Raw genomic sequence first — 21,619 nt, forward strand, 5'->3', positions numbered from 1 at the left:
GGAAGTTTTTGTATTCTGCGCGCCAAACATGGCAATCACGGTTTACTGACGCAGTGACCTGCTGAGGTCAGGTGTTTCGCGGGGCGGCTGAGTGAGGCCGCACGTGAGGTGTGGATACATACGCATAGTTGCTGTCGCGTGTCGGCTTTCATACGACTGCTTAAGTTTTAAAATTCTGGCACAAAATGTATTATTATCCAATGACGATTATATCTTTGCATTTTTCACAAAGATATTTTCTAACTCTTGCTGACTGGTCATGTACAGTACGCGTTCAATTACCGTGTACCGTAGGATGTACGCGTTTCTAGTAGTGAAGTGAACTGATATCGATCACAGGTGCAGGTGGTGCGTAGAGCGTCACGGTTGCTTGGATAGTCGATCGAAAGTGTGAGGCCGAAGGCCGAACCTCGGTACTGCTTTACACCAGTCAGTCCCGAGGTTCGGCCTTCGGCATGGCCTCAAACTTCGATCCAGGGCCTTCGATCGACTATCCAACTTGAAGCAACGCTGCACCCATGCGTACCTGTGGTCCCGATAACATTTGATGGACATCTTTCGTTTTAGTCCTGAGAATGGTCTGCCGATATCGTTTTTATAGCTTTGATGCGATCCATCAAACTTGCTTCCTTATTTACAGTTCACACACTGTGCTTATCGTAAAGCCTTGCATTGTACCTGGCCATGTTTGTCCCCACTGGAGGCGAAGGCCCGGTACGTCTGGGGGTTGAAGGAAGTCAGCATAGACCACCCAGCCCATAGTCGTCAGAGATGCTCGCAGCGCCGTGTTGCCAGGCTAAAAGTCGATCGAAGCTGAGAGTGTGAATATAAATAAAATAAAATAAACCAGTGTATCCAGAAATACCAAGTGTGCAAATATAGTGTGAAATAAGTTTGGCATCTACTTGAATTTTTAGTTTGTCTAGAAATAAATATTGAATAAACATCGATCATTATTGCTTGGTATGTTTTTCACAATACAGAATGAATGAATTGAAGTAAGGTGACATTTTAGTATGATTTAGTGTAGCTGTAAATACCAGGTTGTGGTTTTGGGCCACAGTTTGAAAAGGATAACCCAGGTGAAAATCGTCAAGACTATAAATGATCTATTTCAAACGTTGTCCCTCAGCTACAACATCATGTATTACCTTGAGATTCAAGATTCTCGCCCATCTAACCTAAACCTTCTAGTCAACCTGAGCCCCTCCAATGGCAGAGACACATTTAGGTGCCGGGGAACAAAAAATTGATTTATTTGATCATTTTTCCCCACCTCCCCTGTTTATATTTTCGGACAATTAAATAATTAAAGATCACCGTGGAAGGGATTGAGAGATCATTTTGAAATCCCAAACTCTTGCTGTATATCAAAAACAAAATAACTGTAAAAAGAGCTTATGGCATAGTCTCCAATCAAATTCTGTAAAACATTTTACCCTATATGAATTTTTGGGAATATGCAACTTTGTAGTCAACTTGCCGTATGTTTCAGGCGAGGCAACCACTTGCAATGTGTCAATGTGGGTCAAAGATCGTGCCGACAAAAACAGGAAAACGTGAACATTTTTCTTAAGTCATGATGACAAAATTGCAGAATCTGATGTGAATACTTCTGAAGTGCCTTGGGGTGGTGTGTGCTCTAACATATCAATTCAACTTCTCAATCATTTTGGTAGCTCATAAAGCTCATACACAACATAATCGGGAACTATTTCATTCAGCAGGGTTCTGCGGAGCATCTTGTTCAGTGTAATAAAATTAATAAGACACGCTAGCACGGGCAAGATCACGATTTGTTGCTTGCCCTCGGGCTGGTGCTTATGACTGTAATATTGATGACGCCCTCGCCTTCGGCTCGGGCATCATCAATATTACCGTCATGGGCACCAACCCTCGGGCAGGTAACAAGCGCATGTTATTATTGAAACACTATTTCACATAATTATGTACATTTAAGTAATAACACACGCTAGAAAGGGTAACGGGATTAGTTGCTCTGTCGCTATGTTTTTAAGCCTTTTCGACATCTGTAAAGTGGCGGTACCTCTAACACATAATAGGCCGTGGGCTAGAGGGGGTCTACGTGCACCCCCACAGGATAACAAACCTATATTTTCAGAAGCCTTGGGATCCCTAGAATACGAAATGGAATTTTAACAGAAAAAATATAGGGACGCAATAGCTGTTATGGTCATGTTTTGAAGGGTACCGCAAAATCACCATTTTGCAACCCAAATGCATTTTCGTCAAATCTGTCTTCTTGTAAGTCATGTGCTGAGCTTTTTTTTAACATAACCTCATTTGTTTGGTATCATTAGAAAGGGAATTTATTCGTCTATAAGATGACATATTGTACTATGCAATATCTTCTACAGTTTTGTGAAATATGACCAAAACTTACCCCTTACCCCAAAATTTAACATTGCAAATTACAGTAAATCTCAAATTCTACCAATTTTTTAGCTGGCATAATAAAAAATGCAATGCTTTGAATGGAATCTGTTTTATTTGATACAGGAACATGTCAAGAAATATGTAATAGAATTTTAACAGAAAAAATATTGGGACTCTACTAGCTGTAACAGTCATATTTGAAGGGTACCGCAAAATCACAGTGTTGCAGATTTGCATGCATTTTTGTTAAACCTGACTTCTTATAAGTCATCTGCTGAGCTTGTTTTTTAATATAACCTCATTTGTTAGGTATCATTAAAACGGGAATTTATTGCTCTTTAAGATGACATATTGTACTATGCAATATCTAGTATAGTTTTCATGAAATATGACCAAAACTTACCCCATACGCCAAAGTTTACATTGAAAATTGCAGTCAAATCTAAAATCAAATTCTACAATTTTTTAGCTAGACACAAAAAATCTGGCCGTTTTGCGATTAAATCTGTTTTATTTGGTACAGGAACATGTCAGAAATATGAAATAGACTTTTAACAGAAAAAATATTGGGACTCTACAGCTGTAACAGTCATATTTTGAAGGGTACCGCAAAACCACAGTGTTGCAGATTTGCGTGCATTTTTGTTAAACTTGTCTTCATATAGGTCATCTGCTGAGCTTGATTTTGAATATAACCTCACTTGTTAGGTATCATTAGAAAGGAAATTAACTAATCTTTAGAATGAGATATTGAAACATGTAATATCTTGTATAGTATTCATGATATATGACCATAATCTACCCCGTACCCCAAAGTTTACATTGGAAATTGCAGTCAAAGCTAAAATCAAATTCTACCGTTTTTAAACCTGGACATATGTAATCTGTCCGTTTTTGCGATTACATCTTATTCATTGGTACAGGGACATGTCCAGAAATATCAAATAAACTTTTAACAGAAAAAATATTGGGACTCTACAGCTGTAACAGTCATATTTTGAAGGGTACCGCAAAATCCAGTGTTGCAGATTTGCGTGCATTTTTGTTAAACATGTCTTCATATAGGTCATCTGCTGAGCTTTTTTTTGAATATAACCTCACTTGTTGGGTCTCATTATAAAGATAATTTCTAATCTTTAGAATGACGTATATTGTTTCATGCAATATCTTGTATAGTATTCATGATATATGACCAAAACTTACCCCATACCCCAAAGTTTACATTGAAAATTGCAGTCATAGCTAAAACCAAATTCTACAAATTTTTTAGCTAGACATAAAAAATCTGGCCGTTTTTGCTATTAAATCTGTTTTATTTGGTACAGGGACATGTCAGAAATATGAAATAGACTTTTAACAGAAAAAATATTGGGACTCTACAGCTGTAACAGTCATATTTTGAAGGCTACCGCAAAACCACAGTGTTGCAGATTTGCATGCATTTGCATTATATCAGCTACAAGACACGCGCTTTTTCTTTGGTAAAGCCTGTCAGCGCAACCCGGATAGAATCATATTTACGGGCACAATAATAGCATGTTAAATGTATAAAAAATCTGACATCATTACCTGTAGCAGCTGTATGAGCTGTTGCCTGTTAGAAGAACCTGCGACAGCAGATTCGTCGAAGCCTGGGGCGGTCGCCATTATCAATCTCTAGAAGGTAAATTCCCAATAGTGTACCTGACTATGGTTGAATAGACACTGCCGGTCAAAAGAAGTAGTGGCTCCTCTAGGGTTCTACGTATTGAGTGTAAACAAAAAACTACAAGGCATAGTAGAATTAATGGTATTAATTGGTAACACATTAGAAACGAATGACTCTCAATGCGGGCAGCTATATCTCCGAAAGAGAGACAGACTGCATGCTGTTGTATGGTCGGTAGCATTCTCAAGCAGGGGCCCGGATGTTGTACGAATTTCAATATTTACACGGGGAAAGCTCTAGTATGAAGCTGCAAAACATATTACAATGTTTGAGATGCAGACACATTATAGTAATATTTTTTATAAAAGGTGTTCTCATAGCAGAGGTAATTTAAAAGCGATAGATAAAGTGATGTAGTCAGATCCGATCGTCTGCACTTATTGGTCTCTACAACTTAGTTACCTAAAATTGTGGCATAGAATCTGGCCATTGCTTCGTTAATCAGACACCGCGCTAGACTACCTTAAGATTAAAACATTGTTTCCTACACTGTCCAAAGACAGGTCATTTTCACCTCATTTCTCAAGCAGCTTACATTCATATAAATCAATATTCGTCTTATAATTCTGAATCCCAGTGCCTAAAATTGGTAAAAAATATACTTTAACAGAGCAGCTCTGTGGGCGGAGAGACGTATGCAATTTCTTCAAGCCCTGGCACGTGTTGGTATGTCCCAGTTATCCGTATGAGCTGTAAACGTACGCAAGACACAGTCAACCTATTGTTTCATTCTTGGTATCCAACCTGGTTATCGCGAAGTGATGGCTACATCGTACCACAGTGATTGATCGGTCAATCGACCCTTTGAAACCTGCTTCCCACAAATTGCAGCGTGGACTATAAGCAAAGGGTTATATGCAGGCGGCTTACGGTGAACTAAGTTTAGGCCTATACTCGACAGTTAAAATTTCCATTTTTCACTCAAAATAGTCACCTACGTAAGATTATGGAAGCTTGCATATGATTTCGAGATCTTGTAGACGGTATTTTTTGCAGGTATAAGAACAACAGCGGTTCAAGGTCAGAGCAACGAGCTACCCTTATATGAAAGCAAATATTTGTAGTGGGGCATGTCGAATCGCGTATCTGTAAGGGCCCGTGGATAATACAAACACTTACGTGGCAATTGAAAGAACTGGGTTAGCTTAATGCGATTATCGTTTGCAAGTTTGCACTAACTACATGTTAGGGTTCTGCAACGGAAATTATGTATATATGTATTTATGTGTGTATATGAGAGAGAGAGAGAGAGAGAGAGAGAGAGAGAGAGAGAGCAGAGAGAGAGAGAGAGAGAGTGTGTGTGTGTGTGTGTGTGTGTGTGTGTGTTGTAGGGGGCACTCGGATATCGCTTTGAACTGTCTTGTGTTTATCGAGTCAGCATTGTAAACTTCCAACAACCTATTTTAGCAATATATCATATTAAGCTAGCAGAGTTCAAATCATGATGTCATTGTCAGATTGTTGCACGTCTGATCTTTGTTTCTGATAGAGGCTTTGGGTGCAATGCAAGAGTTGAATTTATCAACGAACCCTAGGTTTGTTGACGCCACTAAATACACAATCATTAAACAAGACTTATAGTAAGTTATGTATCCTTGTTATCAATAAAAACCTGGTCACTGTAAGCTACGCATATGTAACCCGTTTTCTGTTCCGCTTGAGGAGAGACTGAGAGATTGAGAGACGTACAAGGATACCCACTGTCAGCGACGTACTAGCTGGCTTATTGTCATCTGCATATATAAATTAGGATGCAACATGCTTCTCAGCAAAAGCAAGATACATGAATTTACAGGTTGTTTTGACAGAACATTAGGCTTCGGGCAAGTTTCAGCAAGTACAAGCAATATCTTATGTCAATTTGAATTTTGACTGATGTGAAGTATGTCGGATGAAAGGTTATGACTGTCGCCCTCTAGCGATGTGTTTGCACACTGGATACGTAGGGATTAGAAAAGAACATATGGAAGAAAGAACATGTGGTTGAAGTGGACGTAACCAGTAATAATGTGAGGCATTTTGTTGTTCTCGGTGCTTGAATCGAACAAAGAAAAAGGGAGAAAACATAAAATACCTGACAAGTGTGTACCATAAATATCATTAACTGAGAGAAATGACTTAGAAAACCGACGACACGGTCACGAACTGAGACAACCAATCAACATACACTGGGCAACACAGACCGATCGGACGCAGCGAGATGCTCACATCATCAGTCTCTTCAGTGAACATATCCGTGAGTAATGTATGTTACTGTAGTTTCAAACATGAAGGACTCCGTGCACGGTAATAGCTGACAAACTCTCAATGAGCTCTAATTATGATCTAGCACCAAGCATTATCTTGAAAACATTTCATAATGGCGATATCGTTGATTAATATTTCACGGTTAAGGTATTTTTTTTGAAATTGTTATGATTTCTTTTTCGACGGAGCATAAAAAAAATAAGTAACGACATCGACGGGTAAGATGAGCGTAATTATTTTTGCCTTGAGCCGATTGTGACAAAGTGTTTGTGATTCATGATGAAGCATTATCTTTGTAATATATTGTATGGCCGATTGACAAACAACTCTAACTTTTAAAACAAACGAGCAATGTCTCTAGTAAGTCATCAGGTAGAAGGAATCACACATATATGAATGTTACGAGGCCGACTCTGTATGAACGTGTCAATAATTTATGGAATTAGGTGTGAAACGAATTTCAGTAACTTGTGCATTGCCTATGTAAACAGTTCTCAAAAAACAGAATAATGTCTTGATAGTTTTATTAACTGTTTAGAAGCTGAGTTGAAAGTTTTAAGAGAATTCAAACGGAATTTTATACAATCACGGCCGGTAAAAGTGGCACTTTTAGTACGAAGTAATGGAGAAACTTCATATTGTGGAGAAGATTTTTCTATATCTTTAACCTTGAAGATGCACTTGTTGAAGCACCGACGTAGAACAGCTGAGAAACTATTGATTTGATTCTTGTATATACAGAATATCTTGCGCATTGTGAGTGGTGTAATTCAGTGATTAATCGAATCGGGAATTGATTTTGTAATTATTTTCTGTACTTGTTTTAGTATGTAGCTCTCCCACAAAAAAGTATGAGAAGTAAAACCGAGCATATTATAGAAATAATACACCCACCGAAGGGAGCTACATGAGGTCAAAAGGACGGGAAGAGTTTAAGCCGTCATTCTGTTCCCCTTTTGGTTTGTAAGGACGACCAATTAGTAGTGCACAACCGATTGCAAAACCCGTGTCAGGACCAATAAAGGTTTTATCATATACCTTATGGGATGGTTAATATGCAAATATGGAATTATAAATATGTACGTTAAAATATTTCGTCAAGATTTGGAGATAGAAATACATGCAATATCAAACATTTATTGCAATTTTTGTATTTTTTTCCGGAAAAGTGATGGCAGTTTCCTGTCGCATATTGATAATTTTTACGGCCCTGATACGGGACATTTCAGATCGATGTTGTACTTCGGAAGAGCCCGAGGTTTGTAAAACCCGTAAAGGTTTTATCATATACCTTATGAATGATAATATGTTTTTAAAAACATAGTTCAAAGATTTAGAAAAGGAAATGCATGCGATGTCAAACATTTTTGTAAATTTCCCAAAATGTGACGGCCGCATCCCGTCGCGAATAAACATACATAATGGCATACATAAAAGGAGAATGGCATGGTATTATTAATCATTATATATACACGATATGCGATCATCTGCAAAAAGTTCGATTGAAATACTGTGCCTTTAAATTTGTGAGGATTTCGCTGTCTATCAGATGACCGGGGACTTAAATCTTGGCGGCGGGTACAGATGACATTATTGGGTTTGAAATTGTGACTCACCCCAATATACGAATTTATATATTTTGTAGTAAGTGAAATGAAAAAGTGACCCATGCGGGACTCGAACCCACATCCCCCGAATACATTTCGGATGCTCTATCAACTGAGCCAATGGATCAGTCGGACTTACTGTGGTCAGTCCTATCACGTAGATGGGGCTCTTCATTTCATGTGCGTGTATACTGAGTTTGGCTAAACTTATTACCTAATCTTTCTGCCTAAGGATCCTATGGATTCAACAGGGACTCGCACTAGAAGTCACCAACTTAGGAATTGACTTTTGGTAATGAGGATCAGTCATACGAATGATGCAAAGTATGGGTCACTTTTCATTACACTTACTACAAAATGACGAGTAGCCTATCTATCGTATGATCGCACTCGATCTTATTTTATTCACTTCACCTTAAAATCTTTCAAAACTGCAGAGATCATGGATAGCGTGCTGAGTGGACACTAGATATAATATGAAAGCCTGAGAACCATCATAGACCTTGACTCATGTGCCCATGCTAAGCTACGGTGAAAAGCGCCCGCTCATCCATGCATTTTTAACGAATCCCACCAAGCATAACGTAAAATTGAAATAAAACTGACATTCTGATGATCTAATCTTTACCATTTTCCACGGAATGCCGTGCAGAGACCGTCATCAATAGGTTGCCACTGGCAAATTTCTTTATAATTATATAGTGGCTAAGAACAAATTAAGCAAACTATTGTAGCTTTTAGCATTTCAGAAAAGCTTTTGTTGTGTTTGGAGAAAATGCCACCTTTTGGAAATATAGAGATCGGGAAACTGGTAGTCTTAACACTTTTTTCAATTCTGTTTGTGAGAATACTATGTATGAAATGATACTGCCAAGTAAAATTTCTGATGGATTCCTTTCTTTATGTAGAGTGAAACAAGGAGGCAAATTTTCGCCTACATTACTTACTGTATTTTGAATGATCTTCCAGGTATATTTCGAGACAATGCTGATTCTGCTATTGGTATTGCACAGCTTCCATTAGGATTTTGAAATCTAAAGCTGTACGCAAATGTTTTTTTGTTTGCGTAAAATGTCTCAAAAATGCGTACATTGACGACTACATGTAAGTACCTACAAGGAGAACCCCCACAGCCCTGTGACATTCAAACACATGGTACACAGTTGTAAAAGTCCTGTAACAGCCCTGTGGAGTGACAGACCCTGTACTAGTTTGTGAAAACTTTGTCTGTTGTTGTGTTTTGACAAACATTGCAGAGACATAGCTGTGATCCACAGGCATGTGCCACTGATGCGCATATCCCTGTGGAATGGCAGTGAATAATGGGCTGTTACAGGGATTTACTTTACATCTCAGTACTAGGATCTCTCATATCATTCACTGTCACAGCGTTATTTGCCACAACCCAGTACTAGCCTAGCACACATCACTGTACCAGCCTATTTTACAAAGTCAAGCAACACATCAATACACATCACTGTACCAGTCCTTTTTTTCACAGTTATGTAACACCTCAACACACATCACTTCACCAGCCATTTCTCTGCGTGCGAGGGCTAGGCTGTGTGTTACCGGCGTTATATGGCCTCCAACCGGTAACACAGAAGGAACCACGTTATGACCCCCTAGCACAGTAAATTTATCCAATGGTAGGCCCACTGTGTACTGATGCTGCCCCGGTGTACTTTTTGTACGAATTTGAAACTACTTGTATCATGTCAGTTTGAAAATAAACCATGTTAACCAAGACGTCTTACTTCTTACAACTTTGTTTGATTTGCTGTGTGTTTTTACAGCACCAAATCTACGTTGCATACTTTGGAGTAAGGTGCATTGTGTGTTTGTTTGTTTTCTTCCAATCTTGAACTCCCCAACTTCCCCTATATGAAACACGAAAGTATGGTCGCCACAGTCATACGGAACAGTCCAGATTAGCTTGCACAAATGTCGGAAATTAGGCACCAGGCCAGTGTCAATATCATGTCAGGCACATTCACCTGGGTTCAGTACGCGTCCAGTGACCAATGTTTATGTTCGGTGATGATGAATCTGTGAAAGCATAGAAGCAGCGCGATTGTTCATTCAACTGACCAGGGGCAGGATATTGGATGCAAAGAAGACCAGTGTAGCTGCAATCCGTAGTAGCTCTGCATGGCATTGCTGCGAAAACGAGCCCTGCCACTCCTTGACGTGTTCTGCTACCACTCCAATGACCAACCTACCCGAGTGGTAGAGGCTACGGATTCGCAGCAATGCATGGCAGGGCTGTGTGTTACCGGCGTTATACGGCCTGGTAACACACAGCCCTGCCATGCAGAGCTACAATCCGTAGGGGTCGTTTTATCGTCAAATCCAAAATGAACCTTCTATACAGGTAGCTGCAAAATTGTAGCTCTACGGTGAGGCGGTCGGTGGTTTTGGTTTTGCGACCTCGCTCACCAGTAGAGCTACAATGACCGAAGGCCCTGTAGCATACAAAATAAGCGCGCCACACATGGCGCGGCATTTTCATGTAAAATCCCGCATATAACTGCTTTGGTCGTACCGATTTATCACTACTGAGACTAAACACTATACTACACTAACTTTGTCGTTTATTGGGTTTGGTATTAGCGCGAACACGTCGATCGCGTTCCATAAACATTGAGCGTGTTTCTGGGAGCCGCCATTACCGGAATTTGGTAATGGCGGCTCCAAGAGATGTTTTTGGAACGCGATCGACGCATTTGAACAAATACCAACCCCATAAACGACAAGGTTAGAGCAGTCTACTGTTTAGTCTTCAGTAGTGATAAATCGGTACGACCAAATGCAGTAAATATATGGGATTTTAAATCAAAATGCCGTGCCATGTGCAGCATGCTTATTTTGTATGCTACAGGGCCTTCGGCATTGTAGCTATACTGGTGAGCGATGTCGCAAAAACCAAAAACTCACCGACCGCCTCACCGTAGAGCTACAATTTGCAGCTACTATACAGGCTATAATTATTGCATCAGGGAAGACCGATGAATCATGCCAAGTAGCTGATTATGAGGTGAGTAAATCATACAATCACATTATGGCTTCATGCAACAATGACAAATACAATTTGTGATATAGAGAGAAACAATGATCTACTGTTGTAGTGTTTTATTATAAAATTACAATCAAAAGCATCAAAACAGCGAATTTATTCAATTGAAATAACAATTCTTCAATGAAAGCTATATAATATAAACATATCCGAAAATGATTTTTTAAAATATTTTTGCATGCAACACAGATTAAACGTTTCAAATTTAATTTGATTTGATTTATTTCAATTACTAGTTACAATGGATGAGGAAACGTTGGTGACAGCTGACTGTCATTTTCCTCGCGAAAGAAGCCACCTGCCGAGTAATCGATTTGTTTGTCTTCGGCGATTATTTGTTCCCTCTTATCATTATTAATTTCTATTATGTTTCTGCCGTACGAAATAATTAAATTGATGGAAAAAATCACCGTCTTCTTCTTTATAAGCTGAACGAGCAAATTTTCTCTGTAAAGGAAATGTAAGTTATAAAAAGCACATTAGGAAAAGGTGTACAAATTTATGTCTTTTAATTTTTGAAATCGATCGTTTGGAATGAGTATTACCATAAAGATAGATCACCACACAATTATGAAATTTATGTTTTGTTTTTTTCTCAGTCGTGCAATTCTGCACTTCTCCCAAATTTGATGATGTTAAGAAAATGAAATTCTTTAAATGTGATTTTGATTTCTGTAAGACAAACAAAGCTCTAATTCCTATACCCCTTTTATATTAGACAAAGAAATCATGTAGTCCACACATTAGCCTTCTTTACTGGCAGTCCCATGTAAGATAACCAACAATGCGGAGAGTATAGTCTAACTACAGAAAACAAAAGGTACAGTGCATCTAAGCTTACCATCAGTGCAACCTCTGACATGCTGACCATGTCATGTTTTATTCTCTTGTTGCGGCACATTGATATGACAAGTGATTCTGTGTCCATTGTCCCATATTTTGTCATGCCATTGTCTTTTGCTAGGATCTGCCAGAAATGTTTAATTAAAAAATATATGTTAGTTCTAGGTTGTAAAAATGATCAGTACTAGTAGTACCTAAAGGGGTGCAAAGTTATTCTATTTTATTCTTGCCATTCTTGCTGAGATTTAACTATTACATGACATAACTTTGTGAAGCGACTGATTTTCTTCTTGACAAAATGTGGTGAGTAAGATAAAAACTAATAACATGAAAATTAATGTAATAATACCTTTCTTCGCTCTTCTTGTCTCCATTGACAAAATTTCTCTTTGATCCAGGAGACCAATTTCTCCTCTCTTCCCTCATACTCTCTTTGCGTGAGAGAGGCCTTAATTAATTCCTGAAAACATGACCACATACGCAATAGAATTATTTTCAAGAACAAAAATCAAATTATATAATTTTAAAGCCATAATACTTTTAATGTTTCGTATGTGTCAGTAGAAATAGATCGTCTCTATTTGACGTTAAGTGTGGGTTCAACAGAATCTGGCTTGGTTTTTTTACTGGGTCAGATATATGTTATTCAAAATTACAGTTAATGGTACTGCGGCTTTAATATTGAAATCTCTAATGGCATTTAATGTATTGTAAAAAGGGACAGTTTTCTCACTCAAAATTGTATTTTCATTGAAGAGGACTAAATTTTTGAAAAGGCTAAAGATGCACAGATAGTGATACTTGGCATATTATCTTTGTCTTTATGGTTTGTGTTTATGAAATAACAAAGATCAGAAATATCATTCAGCTTAATCTTGGTGTTCAATAAATTTGAAAAGAAAAACATGGCTACAGAGTACCGGGTAATCAGAAATCATTTACAAAAAAGAAATACCGTAAAAATACCTTACCCTGGCACGTTTACTGGAAACAGTCCTATAAGGAGAGTGGAAGTACTGCTTCCCTGATACTCGAAGAAGTTTATCCTGTGTAGAAATGATTGAAATAGTCTCTAAAAGTTTATATCAGAACTTGTTTGTAGCTCTCACATTTTGTATAAAATGTGAGGTTACAATATAAGCTGAAGTCAGTGGCATCTGCATGTATGTGTGTGTATGTATGTGTGGATGCATCCTGGGCTATAGAAGGGATTTGTTCAAATGAAGTTGCATTGCCAAAATTATGCAAATGAGCTTCAAAAATGTCAAAATGTTCAAGAATTAATAACTCAAAAGCCACTGTTTTGATTGCTTTGAAAATTAGTGTGCAAGTACCTTAGGTGGACCTTATACAGTTTTATGAATATTGTGAAGATGTCTTGAATTTTGTATTTTTGCTGAATTTTGGGGTTTTTTTTTTCTGACTTTATGTTAAAAATTCTTGTTCTCTGAAACCGCTGGACCAATTGTTCTCAAATTTGATTGGATATTTGCAAGGGTGTTACCATTCTAATTTGTGAAATGAAGACAAAATTGGAAAAATTACTGCTTTTAGGCAATCTTTGTCATTTTTGGTCCAAAAATCGTAAAAAATATTTTCTTTTTAAAGCCACTTGACAGTCAGTTTTTATATTTGGTATGCAGATTCCCAGGGATGACACTAGTTAGATATGTTGAAATTGTCCTGAAATGTACAAATTTGTATTTTTAAAGACAATTTTGTCATTTTTGGTCAAGAAAACCTTTTCTCAAAATTACTTACTTGTCTTATAGCTTTGTAATCTGGTATTAAAGTCCCGAGGGATGTTATTAGATAAATATTTACTGCTTAAAGTGTTGGGAAAAATCAAAATTTGTATATTTTAGGTAAATTTCACAGTTTATGACCTTAAATGACCTATACCAACCAAGAATATGTTGTGAGACAGTTTTGAAGGCTGTGAACATATTTTTTTTTTCATATTTGTTAACAATTTGTAGGAAAATTTGATCCAGAAAACAAAGCTCAGATAAGGCCTTCTCTTGCTGACTTTTTTGTTGACATTTGCTTATGTATTTAGGATCTGCTTGTCCCTTTGTTATAGAAGTTGATATGCAGGTTGTAGACCTTGCTTTTGTCACTCTTGTTTTTCTGGTTTAAATATTTCTTCAATGGACCAATTCAAACTGGATGTGAGCATGTTGTGTCTCCTTGATGGTACTTTTGTTTCATGGAAGCCTTCAAATTAAATACACGAATGTAGCATGAGATTGGCTTTCACCTTGTTATATAGGCTACAATAACCATTCAACATTCAAAGTTATGCTTGTATGGTAAACTTGGTCTCTTTCAAACATATTAGGACTGAGTTAAATTTTGCCTCTCCTGTATATAATCACTTTGTAATTACTTTGTAATCACTTTATTGCATAACAACACACTTCAGAAAGTGCAGTATAGCAAGAACAAAACATCAATACAATACAATACATCCTTCAGAGTTAGGGTAGGTCAGGACAAAAAATTTTGCCTGCATTTTTTAGCCATAGTTCCAAAATTTTGTAAAATTTATGTGAATTTGAGTTGTTTTCCTAATCCCGCGAGATTTCCTTTTAAGCAAGTGAAAAATTAGGGTTTGGTGGACTGGCCTAGCACATCCCATAGTGAGTACGTGGGAAACAATATGTTTCCTAAAGCCTCCCAATATTTATTATAAGCTTTGGTTTATGAATAGAATTTTTACACATCAATATTCAAATAGAAAAATGTGGTGTTGTGATGTCATATGAAAAAAAGAAAGAAAACTCTCAAATAAATAACGAAAATTTTAACACTTACTTCTAAGACTGTGCCGCGTCCAACTTTGAAGTTTTCCAGTTTGTCTTTGCGCAACAAAGCAATAGCATTGCCAAGCTGGTCGCTGACGTTGTCGATTTTATCATCCAAAGTATGTAAACGCCTTTCAACGACGATTAATCTTGTGTTTAGATTGTGCAGATACCCAAGGATTCTGGCTGTGGTATTGGGTTCTGATGCCATTTTCTTGGCCCTTTGACTTAACTTAAGCTCTGCACGAAGTTGATGCGACTGCTTTACTGTTCGGAAAGTCAAAACTTAATGTGTACGTGTTTTCGCGCCGCGTCCGTCGTTCAATGAAGTTGTCGTCAAAGTCATTGTGGAGGGACCGTGTCAAAATGTACGGCCGCCAAAAGACAGATTCACGATTGTAAAAACAACACCGGTTAATATTTTTATTCTTGATTATTTGTAATGTTGTACCCGCAATATGTTGTTGTCGTGTCATGAATTCATATAAAATATAATTTCTGAATCCTAAATTTACGAAAAGAAATACTAGTAACCACCGACAGCAGAACGAAGGGCGTGAAATTTATGAATGAAACGTTTTGCCGGTGTTATGATTGGCTAAGATATCTCATGAACCTTGCCCCATGCCCTGCCGCATGACCCGGGCCGGCCGGGTATAATGTTCTGCCTAGAGGTTGTAAGAGACTATCGCCATGCTCGCCATGATGAAGTAAAATTCTCAACGCGAATCACAATCATAACTTTTATCTTAACAATTGCATAAAATATACATTTCACAGATAATCTGATGAGACTGACAGCAAAAGAAATAAGACAGCGTTGTGCAGAACGTACGAATATGAGTTTCCCGAGGAAGAACGATTGCAAATTCTCCCAACTCAGGTGATCACGTGATTGTGTTCCGGGCTCTAGCTGGTTAGATATTGCAGTGTCGTCTGCGCCCTGAACAGACCAGTCGACCGAGCCGTATGTACAGTAAATCTCAGGTAAGTATCGGTAGAGACTTTCAAAAAAGTTAAAAGTTTTTTCTAAATATTTCATTTGTCGATTATTTACATGTATAAATATGACTGTCGTGAATGCTGATAAAAGAAAATCGCATTGCGTACGAGAAATGTATTAACGTTCATTCCGCAAGTTTTGATGGAACGATCGGATTACTTTTTTACTTTTTGTGAGTCAGAATTACTGATCAAATTTGATTTGTTTTGAAAAAGTAAGGTTTTATAACTAGTTATCATACCTAAAATTATAAATTTGATGTCAGTTTGATCTAATACTATTTGATTTTGATTATGCTATCGATACTCGATACCTTTGTCATCGGGCCACGGAAATACGGCCCTGCGTGTATTTCCACGCAAGAAATGGTCAACTATGTACGATGTTAAACTTACTCTACGTGAAACTGTTGTCAATAGACGATTTTCCAGTTCCAGCATGCATTGCGGCGGATGTTACATCAAATGCGGAAGTAGGGACATGGCAGACATACGTTGCAGACGTAGACGCGCCATCGTGTGCTCTTGAATTTAACGCTATTCAAACTAGTGTGTTGACAAGTCATTATGGGCGGTAATGACAGTTGTTGTGTACCATACTGTAATCGAAAACGCTGCAGAGATGGTGGTATCTATTACAACTTCCCTAAGAAGCCAATGTCTCGCAGGAGAGCATGGATACATGCCGTGAATAGACAACGACCAGACGGCAGACCATGGAAACCAAGCGATTGGATGAAAGTTTGCAACACACATTTTGTCGACGGGGTAAAATCTGACGACCCCTCTTCTCCTTCATATATTCCATCGATTTTTCCATGGAAGAGACCCTCAACGTCTGAACGGCGTGTCTTGAAACGAACTTATGTCGATTACAGAAAACCAATATCCGGAAAACCAAGTAAAAAGGTAATGACAACAACAACAGCCAGTGCAGTGTTTCACCATGGAGTGTAGCTACCTCCACTCTTTCATCTAGACAGGGCGAGGGGGATTCACCCTTTCTAGTTTGCAAGTAATTCACCAAAATACAACCTTTGTTTTGTTAGTAGAGAATTAAGCTGATTTTCTGAGAAAATTATTTCTTTGGACTTCGTAATTCTGACAGACTAATAAAAGTAAATGTCATCTTCAATATTGTTAGTGTTACACAGCTCATTGCAGTATCTTTGAGGAATTGGGATTTAGAACAGTTTGTCTCCCTTTTTCATTTGTTTTTTCAAATAATGTCAGTAATTCATAGTAGATTCTTGCAGCCTCCTTATGCCAGAGTATAATCGCCCTAAATATTCAGGTAAATGTGGACAATCATCCCATCCTAGATATATTAAACACTAGCATCTCTGTTTTCACCAATAAAACTTACAAGGCCATCTCTATCCCCATGATCGGAAGTATAACTATTATTTACAGCTGTCATATCTAGGGTTTCAATCAAACATTTCTCCACTGTCTGCAGTAACCCTGTATTCATTTCCATTTCATTATTTTGATATTGTACTGATTTGTAAAAAAAACTCAAATGAAGAAATGCACTCACTGAAAGTATTTTTGAAAAGGAAATGTCTTATTATGTTTTTGACCTAAATTTGATATGCAATGAAACTTATTATAAACAATAGATACACATTTAAAAGGACTGGTGCCAATTTTAAAAAGCTGAAAAACAAGTCATTTTTGAATGGAGTAACAATCATAGATTTATTTTATTGATTATATTTACTGTGAAAAAGCAGTATAAAATTGAATTTGGGATTTTAGTTTTTTCTAGTTTCCAGTCTGATTTATGACATATTTCATCATGTGGTTGTTTCATGTTTCAGGGATCTGAGGATGGATGTTCACCATCTACAAGTAATGATGATGGTGCAGGGTTAAAATCAAATGGTCATGTTACTGTGAGCTGCCCAAGTGATGATAGAGTCTTGAGGGTAAGAATCAGTTTTATTACAATAGGTGAAACCCGGAATTCAAACAAGTGCGTACACACTACGTAACAAACAAACCCGTGTACATAAAGTGACCATAGAGATACCGGTACTCCTATGTACGCGCTCACCCACATGTATTTGTTTATAATGTGACTTCAGTATCTTCGGTAGTCTGTGAACAATATTTTTATCCTGGAGTAGGTCTATTGCTGAGCACTGTTTAATTTGACCGGCCTCCCGCCGATTAATGGGATATGTCATATCTAATTAAAGTGTTCTCCTAATTTTTCTCTTAATTTGACCTTGTGAGACTGACTCACACAGATAAGTGACTGTACATTTATCACAATGAAATTACAAATACAAGATGAAATTACATTGAAAATGGTATACCATTGCTACTGACTGAGTGACCCAAAGTTGTATAATCTGTTATGGCTTAGTTGGTTAACATGGCAGCATGGGCAAAAACATAGCAACCTCTGTAGTGTCCTCTGGTCTAAAACTGGCTTGATCAAAGGGGACATTAGGTAGCTGTAACTTTTGGCTGTCTTTTCAGTTTCCTGGTATTGTAAAGGTAAAGGCTGTGTTGATGAGTTTAATACTCTGTAACTCATCATATTTCAATTAACCATAATCAAAGCAAATACTGTAGTTTGTATAGAAAAGAAAAATACTGAAAAAATATCCAAAAGTAACAACTAATTGAACTTTAAACTTAAGGTAAGCAATTTGGTAAGTTGCATGAAAATATTTGGTAACCCCACCAACATTCATCAGCCTCTTAATCTTGACTCCAGACAAAAATTCTGCATTTTTGTTATCTACATGAAAGGTACCCCTAATCAAGATCACATAAAAAGCTCCATGAGGTCTAAACATTACATATAACTTAGTGTCATTATGTCATGTATAGTGAGAAGCATTAGAGCAATGAACTTGATTTTCTGGTCTGTACTAGAAAATATTTTTGATGTTTTGTCATGCCTGTCTACAAGCACAGTAGGTTTTGCATACACTGCACCAGTATTTATTTCAGCATGTTGCAAGTATATGTAGGTACATGACATATCAAACAAAAATCATGAAAAAATCTCAAAAGAGAGTGATTTTGTCCCTTTAATTCAAACATTATCCTGACTTGTGTTTTATGCACTTATTTTTATAGACGGCACCAATGGATCATCAGTATGCTGGACAGTTTGAGGAATCTGAGGAAATGATGAAACTGAAAAAGGAAGATGGAAGTTTATATCTATATGTCAAAGGGTTACAGACTGAAAATTCAATGCTGAAAGAACTGAACAGTCTTCAGAGTCAGAAGGTGTTGTCTTTAGATGTTTGTAAGGACACCGATGATAAATTTCAGTTTTATACTGGTTTTCCCTCATATGAAATATTTTTTGCTTTATTTGAGTACCTTGAACAAAAAGCACAGAACTTACAGTATTGGAGGGGGAATCAGTATGCTACATATGAGCACCATAAAAAGTCTGAGGAGTCAGGAAAACCAGGACCAGAGCGAAAACTATCACTAGAAGAAGAGTTTTTCCTCGTTATTGTTCGACTTAAGTTAGGCCTTCTTACTGTTGATTTGGCTTATAGATTTGGCATCAGTCAAAGTACTGTATCAAGAGTTTTCACCACATGGATTAATTTTCTCTACACAGAGTTATTTCAGATATGTACCATGCCAGACAGGGATGAGTTGAATCAACACAAATTGTTTTCATTCAGTAGATTTCCAGATACTAGGGTTGTCATTGATTGCACAGAGATGTTCACACAATCACCTTCATCATTAACTGCCAGGAAACAGGTATGGAGTGAGTACAAGCACCACAATACTGTCAAATTTCTTATTGGCATTGGTCCTAATGGTGCTGTAACATATGTATCTAACATGTGGGGTGGGAGGGCTTCTGATAAGTATATAACTAAAAATAGTGATTTTTTGGATTATCTTTCACATGGTGATGCAGTTATGGCTGATCGAGGATTTACTGTATCTGCTGATTTATCATCAGTAGGAGTGAGTCTCAATATCCCAGCATTTAAAGGTAGTGAGAGAGATCAGTTGCTTCCAGCTGAGATTGAGCATTCACGACGTATTGCTGAAGCCAGAATACACATAGAAAGGGCCATTGGTAGAATTAAGAACTTTCATATTTTTGATAGTGAAATCAAGTTGACGATGAAACCACTTGCTGAACAAATTTTCACAGTGTGTGCTTTTTTGATTAATTTCCAGTCACCTTTTATGAGAGGTTAGTTTTGAAAGCAGTAAGTCCCTATTGTGAAATGATGAAAGACACTCTAGTATGAATAATCCATCTAAGGTGGTGTGTGACATGTAATTCATGCCAGAATTTGCACCTCCATTTTTCAACACTACCCAATGGTTATTGATACCACTCACCAATATTCTGACATCACTCACTCATTTTTTATACTACTCACCAATGTTGAGGCCAACAATGGCCTCTGAAATTTATTAAAATTAAGCAATTGACATAATGAAAACAGAGTAGTGTATCAGAGTTGACTTTATCTTCCTGTTTTACTGTTTTTCCTAGCATATTATAAGATATGGGAGAGAAATTTTTGTGACTTCATGTGGCATAAGCATGACATTGTGACAGAGTCAAAACACTATCAAAAACAGTTGTGAACCACTTAGGGGGAATATTGGTGATAGCTGTCAAAAAATGTATGAATGGTATCAGAATTTTGGTGGTTGGTATTAAAAAGTTAGTGAGTGGTGTTGCAAAATGAAGGTACTAATTTTGGCACAAATTACGCACTATAGACGGTACGATAATTTGTGTTTGAGGTGTTTGTGTTTTACAATACTTTCAATTTTACTGATCATACATCCTTAAAGAGACAAAGTCACTCATTTTTGACATTATTTTGGTTATTTTATTTTCTTGTGAAAGATCATTTATGTTGTTCTGTTTAATGAAATATGCTCAATTACTAGTTGTTGCAATTCAACTCTCATCGTGTACATGGCCATAGCACACACAAGCTCAGATACTATAATTGGTGGTACATCTTGCATTTTGTCCATGTACAGGGTGTGAGTTCAGTTGTAACAACAATATATTGAGTATATATCACTGAGGTGAACAACACAAATAATTTATCACAAGAAAGTAAAATATGTAATTAAATAATGTCAAAAATGAGCAATGTTGTCCCTTTAACAGTGCTGAAAAATATTTCTTCTGAGGAATTGTAAGAAATCATTCCATTTGAGTAATGTTTTGCTGTTTCTTGACCTCATGTGGCCTCTGGTAAAAATAAAATTCCCATGAGTGATTTCCATGAACAATTTTTTACAGATAACTGATACACAAAACATAAATAGTAGAAAACCCACATGTAATCACAAACAATAGCTATTGTCCCTTTCAAATGTTCAGAAATAAAAATTGTGATGACTATATTTTAAAATTATGATCTTTTATTGGAGAAAACAAAAACTGAAATGTGATATACTTGCAATCTTACTGTTTAAAGCTGTAATATAAATAATGACAGTTGTAATAAGTTAATTTTAAAAATGAATAACAAATTAATTTTAAAGATGAATTATATTAATAAATAAAGTACCAAGTACTTGAAATATTTAAGAAGTAATTTGGAGTGAAGACTGGTGTATTGTATGTATCCCTTACTTTCACCAATTGAATAGCTACAAAAATCCCATGGACTTTATAGACTGCAGGATCTATACTATCTATAATATAAACAAGAAAAAGTAGTTCATGATTTTTGTAGCTAACTACTGAATGAAATGGCAGTATGATACATAATATCTCTGGTTATGTTTGCTGGTGAAGGTCAAGGTTGCAACCAGCACAACAATAAGGAAACAGGATGACTAAAATCCAGTGTTGGAAGAGTAAATCTGTCAGACGGGAACCATAATCAACACTTGTCTCTTCAGAGTTCATACATACTTTTACACCCTATTAAAAGATGTGCAACAAGAA

General features: G+C 37.1%; 3 protein-coding genes across 5 annotated transcripts in view; 2 read left to right on the forward strand and 1 right to left on the reverse strand.

Moving 5' to 3' along the window:
- Nucleotides 1–634: 634 nt before the first annotated feature.
- Nucleotides 635–14,897, reverse strand: LOC139126950 (uncharacterized). Its single transcript, XM_070692870.1, has 5 exons — nucleotides 14,696–14,897; nucleotides 12,850–12,924; nucleotides 12,228–12,338; nucleotides 11,877–12,002; nucleotides 635–796 (listed from the first exon to the last, which is right to left on the reverse strand). Exons 1-5 carry the CDS (start codon nucleotides 14,894–14,896, stop codon nucleotides 635–637), a joined length of 675 nt encoding a protein of 224 aa, XP_070548971.1. The 5' UTR covers nucleotide 14,897.
- LOC139127037 (uncharacterized) overlaps nucleotides 10,891–21,619 on the forward strand; it is a 33,339-nt gene continuing 22,610 nt past the window's right edge. For 2 of the 3 annotated variants that reach the window (XM_070692963.1, XM_070692965.1), the window contains exons 1-2: nucleotides 10,891–10,996; nucleotides 15,466–15,672. The gene's annotated coding sequence lies outside the window, so the exon portion shown is untranslated. Of the gene's footprint in view, nucleotides 10,997–11,788; nucleotides 11,856–15,465; nucleotides 15,673–21,619 lie in introns of those variants that run through there. The other variant, XM_070692964.1, reaches the window with a different exon arrangement.
- LOC139127085 (uncharacterized) lies at nucleotides 15,978–21,256 on the forward strand. Its single transcript, XM_070693007.1, has 3 exons — nucleotides 15,978–16,596; nucleotides 17,511–17,618; nucleotides 18,787–21,256. The coding sequence occupies exons 1-3, from the start codon at nucleotides 16,255–16,257 to the stop codon at nucleotides 19,888–19,890; spliced, it is 1,554 nt and encodes a 517-aa protein (XP_070549108.1). The 5' UTR covers nucleotides 15,978–16,254; the 3' UTR covers nucleotides 19,891–21,256.

This window comes from Ptychodera flava, unplaced genomic scaffold (assembly GCF_041260155.1).
Source record: "Ptychodera flava strain L36383 unplaced genomic scaffold, AS_Pfla_20210202 Scaffold_28__1_contigs__length_4768798_pilon, whole genome shotgun sequence".
NCBI classification, from domain to species: domain Eukaryota; kingdom Metazoa; phylum Hemichordata; class Enteropneusta; family Ptychoderidae; genus Ptychodera; species Ptychodera flava.

Excerpts from the sequence above, each read along its gene's own strand:
- LOC139126950 (XM_070692870.1), bottom strand. The coding sequence starts at position 14,896 with ATGGCATCAGAACCCAATACCACAGCCAGAATCCTTGGGTATCTGCAC. Across the intron at positions 12,925-14,695 it reads GACGCGGCACAGTCTTAGAA|GATAAACTTCTTCGAGTATC; the intron begins GTAAGTGTTAAA and ends ATTTCTACACAG. Across the intron at positions 797-11,876 it reads TGTCAGAGGTTGCACTGATG|CCTGGCAACACGGCGCTGCG; the intron begins GTAAGCTTAGAT and ends ATCGACTTTTAG.
- LOC139127085 (XM_070693007.1), top strand. The coding sequence starts at position 16,255 with ATGGGCGGTAATGACAGTTGTTGTGTACCATACTGTAATCGAAAACGC. Across the intron at positions 16,597-17,510 it reads CCGGAAAACCAAGTAAAAAG|GGATCTGAGGATGGATGTTC; the intron begins GTAATGACAACA and ends TTCATGTTTCAG. Across the intron at positions 17,619-18,786 it reads GTGATGATAGAGTCTTGAGG|ACGGCACCAATGGATCATCA; the intron begins GTAAGAATCAGT and ends TTATTTTTATAG.